This window comes from Acanthisitta chloris, unplaced genomic scaffold, assembly GCF_000695815.1.
Source record: "Acanthisitta chloris isolate BGI_N310 unplaced genomic scaffold, ASM69581v1 scaffold23457, whole genome shotgun sequence".
Taxonomy (NCBI): Eukaryota; Metazoa; Chordata; class Aves; order Passeriformes; family Acanthisittidae; genus Acanthisitta; species Acanthisitta chloris.
In genome coordinates, this window is record NW_008684576.1 from 648 (window position 1) to 5506 (window position 4859).

Genomic DNA, 4859 nt, shown 5'->3' on the forward strand with positions numbered 1-4859 from the left:
AGCAGTATGGACTGAAGACAAATTGTTTTCTGTACATCCAGAAGAGGTGAAGCCAATTAGTGTGAGGCTCCTGCCAAGGGCAATAGAACAGCTATAGTCGTGGTTCAGGTTCAGTTCACTGCATCTTCAAGACTTGTATTTAAAGTAGTCCCAGACTCTATTTTTACTTGTAGTGCAATTATTGCCAATTTTGGTTGAACAATCATCTCAATGTCTATAGACACTAATTGCTTTTTGTTTCTTAGGGAACACTCGAGCTTCATCATGGGAGCTGTAGTAGCTGATGATGGTCCATCTGGTGTTAAAGCCCCTGATGGAGGCTGGGGCTGGGCTGTCCTTTTTGGCTGTTTTATCATCACAGGATTCTCCTATGCCTTTCCTAAGGCTGTTAGTGTCTTCTTCAAAGAACTTATCCGGGAATTCGGAATCGGATACAGTGACACCGCATGGATTTCCTCCATTCTTTTGGCCATGCTTTATGGAACAGGTAGGTAGTTACCTGGTTTTGAAACAGTATGTAGTGAATTTTTTTAATCCTACAGCCATTGACAGCATGTACCATGGCTGCATATCCTTACTTGTGTGTACAGCATCCCACAGAATAATTGCTATCAATCACAAAAGTTAGTTCACAGAATCATAGAATCAACCAGGTTGGAAAAGACCTCCAAGACCATCAAGTCCAACCCTACCGTGGTTACTAGACCATGGCACTAAGTGCCCCATCCAGTCTCAGCTTCAAAACCTCCAGGGATGGTGAATCCGCCACCTCCCTGGGCAGCACATTCCAATGCCTGAGCACTCTCTCTGTAAAAAAATCTCTTCCTAATATCCAACCTAACCCTCCCCTGGCAGAGCTTGAGTCTGTGCCCTCTTGTCCTGCTGCTGGTTGTCTGGGAGAAGAGACCAACCCCCACCTGACTCCAACCTCCTGTCAGGGAGTTGCAGAGGGTGATAAGGTCTCCCCTGGCCATTTAAGCACATCCAGCTTGGATCTAAAATTTAATTTCTGTAACTCAGTAGTTACTAAAGATGATGAAAAAGACAAATCGCACTGAAGACAAAGAAGTGTTTGACTGGTTGGCTTAACTGTATGGACAAAGTATGGAAAGAATCATAGAATCATTGAGATTGGGCAGACCTTTAAGTTCATCAACTCCTACCATAAACCTAACACTGCCAAGTCCAGCAAAGAAGAGATGCAAAGTGACATACAATGAGTTGCAAAAGTTGGTTCATAATTTGTTTTCTTGCCTAGGTCCACTCTGCAGTGTATGTGTCAATCGCTTTGGCTGCCGCCCGGTCATGCTGGTGGGTGGACTTTTTGCCTCCTTGGGGATGGTGATTGCTTCCTTCTGCACCAGCATCGTTCAGATATATCTAACTGCAGGTGTGATCACTGGTGAGTAGAGTGCACTGCTGAAAACGAGTGAGCTTATGGCTTAGCTTTAGGGTTGAAGTTTTGTGTAAGTGACGAATACGTGAATCCACAGGTCACCCAAATGGGCAGATAAATGTGGAATTAAACTTATTTTTGTTACAAATGTGCAACAGCCACTGCTGTAAGCCATGAAGTGTAAATTACAAGAACATTATGGATGTGGAATGCTTAAAAAAAGTTACTTAGAATTCTTCTGTCCATTTGAAGTAAAACTATTTTCTCTTGTTTGAGTCAGAAAAACTGTCAGAATTTCTTTCAGAGAGCTGTTGCAGGCCAGTATTGATCGTTATGTACCTTCTGTTGCAGGTTTGGGTCTGGCACTCAACTTTCAGCCTTCACTCATCATGTTAAACCGTTACTTTGACAAGCGTCGGCCCCTAGCCAACGGGCTCTCTGCTGCTGGGAGTCCTGTGTTCCTCTGTGCTCTCTCACCCCTGGGGCAGATACTGCAGCACGAGTATGGCTGGAGAGGAGGATTCCTCATACTGGGTGGGATGCTGCTCAACTGCTGTGTGTGTGGAGCACTCATGAGACCTTTGGAGCCACCCAAAAAGGCTGAAGCTTCCAAAGAGCCAACTGAGAAGAAAGTGAAGAAAAAACTTCTGGATTTCAGCGTGTTTAAAGATGGTGGTTTTGTAATCTATACGCTGGCAGCATCCATCATGGTGCTTGGCCTCTTTGTTCCCCCAGTTTTTGTCGTGAGTTATGCCAAGGATTTAGGGTATCAAGACACCAAAGCAGCTTTTCTTCTGACTATTCTGGGATTCATCGATATCTTTGCTCGGCCTATTTGTGGAATGGTAGCTGGTCTTAAATGGGTTCGACCACGCTGTGTCTACCTCTTCAGTTTTGCTATGATTTTTAATGGCTTTACAGATCTCATGGGTTCTATGTCTGTTGATTATAGTGGACTGGTGGTCTTCTGCATTTTCTTTGGCATTTCTTATGGAATGGTAGGTGCTCTCCAGTTTGAAGTTCTCATGGCTATTGTTGGCACCCAGAAGTTTTCCAGTGCCATTGGTTTAGTGCTCCTGGCAGAAGCTATGGCTGTGCTCATTGGTCCACCATCAGCAGGTGAGTGTTCCACGGAGTTCAGGATTCAAAATCATGTGCATTGCATCCATTTACACAAAGTGTAAGGGAGCAGAGAAAAAGACATGAGTCACTTGAGAAACACATATGGTACTAGTGTTGCACATGCTTCAAAGGCTTTCTGCAGATAGACTGAGATAGTCCAAGGGGTGGGATTAATCTTTTCCTCCTTGGATCTGTTCCAGGATTGGTTAAATTGCCATCTGGAGATGATGCTGTGTCTCCACTGAAAACTTGCCTCTTATGGTAGATAGGGCATCTTGTATGAGTTGAGTTCTACGCACACAGGGCACAACTCCTACTCTTTGTAGTTGGGATTCAGAATATGAAACCTGTCAATTTTCTTTGGAAAGTACTAGAATAGATTCTCTATACCCATGATTGATTTGGAGGAGGAAAGAAAACATCAGAAGGAATTAAAAACCAGTCTTCCAAGGAGGACTGTAAAACTGGCCTGCTTTAAGGAAGGTTGACTGTTCCTATTGAACATCTCACAGCCCAGGAATAAGGGGATGTGACAAAATACTCGGATGTAGTAAAGTGTCAGAATCAGTCAGTTACTCCAGACTGACTATTAAATAAGATGCACATTTTAAGCAGACAGTGCACAGCCCACATAGAAAGGTGCATTAGACTGGGAATGAGAGGGAGTTGGTAATACAGCTCTTGGCCATGGGTGCACACGTTTCAGTCTGAAATACATCACACCCACTCATCTCTTGCACGTGCAGGCTAGGCTGCCTTGGTGTCAGTTGACCTGCAGGACTGTGTGTGCAGGGGAGTGTGTGGTTTGTGATGTGATGTCAGTGACTGTTACAATAAACTGAAGTAACTGAAATACTTCATTAGGAACTTGTTGAAATGCTGTTTCAAAACCCTTGCTTAGATAGTCATGGCAATTCTAGACAGGAATGATTTTTAAAAAAGCAGAAAAAATTCAATGCAAGGTAATCACTGGATTACCTGGAATTTCATTACCTGGAACATTGTCTTTTTCAGGAAAACTCCTGGATGCCACAGGGAGATACATGTTTGTTTTCATTATTGCTGGCATTGAAGTTACCACCTCAGCACTTGTATTGGCCTTGGGAAATTTCTTCTGCATTAAGAAAAAAACAGAAGAACCACACACAAAAGAAGAAGCAGCAGAGAGAGAGGAATTAAACAAATCTGAAGAGAAAACTCCCGAAGATGCCAAGGTGGACTCTATTGAAGTGGAGCAGTTCCTGAAAGATGAGCCTGAAAAAAACGGCGAAGTCGTCACTAACCCAGAAACCTGTGTGTGAGCATGGCTGTGAACTGAAAAGGCTTTAGGAAATAAAGATATTTTCAACACTATTTATTTTAGAGATAGAACTAGTTAGGGCTGGGCCATCTGCTTAATTAACTGGAGGCTGCTCAGCTGCCCAGGTCTCTCTGGAAGCTGATCAGCTGCACAACCTCTCATGGGGAAATTAGCTTTATCAGTAAGAGGTGGAACGTTGTGGTTATACTTTTTATGTCAAAAGCTTTTATAAACACAAGTAGAGTCTTGCTATGCATCACCAGAAACTGCTTACTTGGAAGAGATATAGGAGAAATATATTTTGAGGAAAGTGGAACTCTATGTATGTTTTCAGAGAGTATCGATGAAGTTGCTGTGATGTGTGGCTAAATATAGTTTCCCTGTGTTCTTTGTGAAGGGAAAAGAGTTTGAGATGGAGAAAAAAAAAATCTCAGGAACTTAAAGGTCTCCATTAGGTTTTTGAATTTCTTACTTTTTTTAGATTTTTTAGCTTAATTGGCTCAGCCCTAATTTAATTTTGATAATATCTATAACTCTGATTTCTGTAAATGTATTTCTGAGTTTTGTCTAAATCTGTAACCTTTGTAATCATCATCTGGAAATCCTGTTTGTGGGAAGAAACATTACAGATAGTGTCCCCAGTAGATCACACGAGTGGCAATTCCAAGGTAATGCTAGGAAAAAAATGAGCAGTGTAGATCCTGACAGACCTTCAGCAAACAAAATCTGCTGTCAATACAATCCCCCTGAGCACTGAAAACCATCACAGGTAGCATGGGGAAGACTGATGTTAGATTTAGGAGAATATTCTCATGTCCATTTTGTGCATAAAAGAAATGGTGCAAGTTCCCAGGTGACATGTAACTTAGTGAGTAGGTTTAGGGAAGAGACTGGACTAGTTTGAAACATGTTAGCCCTCTACAAAATGCAATGTTAGCATCAAGGAAAGGTCTTAACATGTTTGGTTTTGGTTTTCCCCCTTGTTACCTCACTTCCCTTGGTCTGTGGCCCTTCAAGTTGCCATTGTTGATGGTTGAGGAA

General features: G+C 42.5%; 1 protein-coding gene across 1 annotated transcript; it reads left to right on the top strand.

Annotated features, from left to right (window-relative positions):
* Positions 1-246: 246 nt before the first annotated feature.
* Positions 247-4520, top strand: SLC16A3 (solute carrier family 16 (monocarboxylate transporter), member 3). The gene is made up of 4 exons (XM_009079406.1): positions 247-487; positions 1259-1402; positions 1748-2515; positions 3533-4520. Exons 1-4 carry the CDS (start codon positions 265-267, stop codon positions 3817-3819), a joined length of 1422 nt encoding a protein of 473 aa, XP_009077654.1. The 5' UTR covers positions 247-264; the 3' UTR covers positions 3820-4520.
* Positions 4521-4859: the final 339 nt, after the last annotated feature.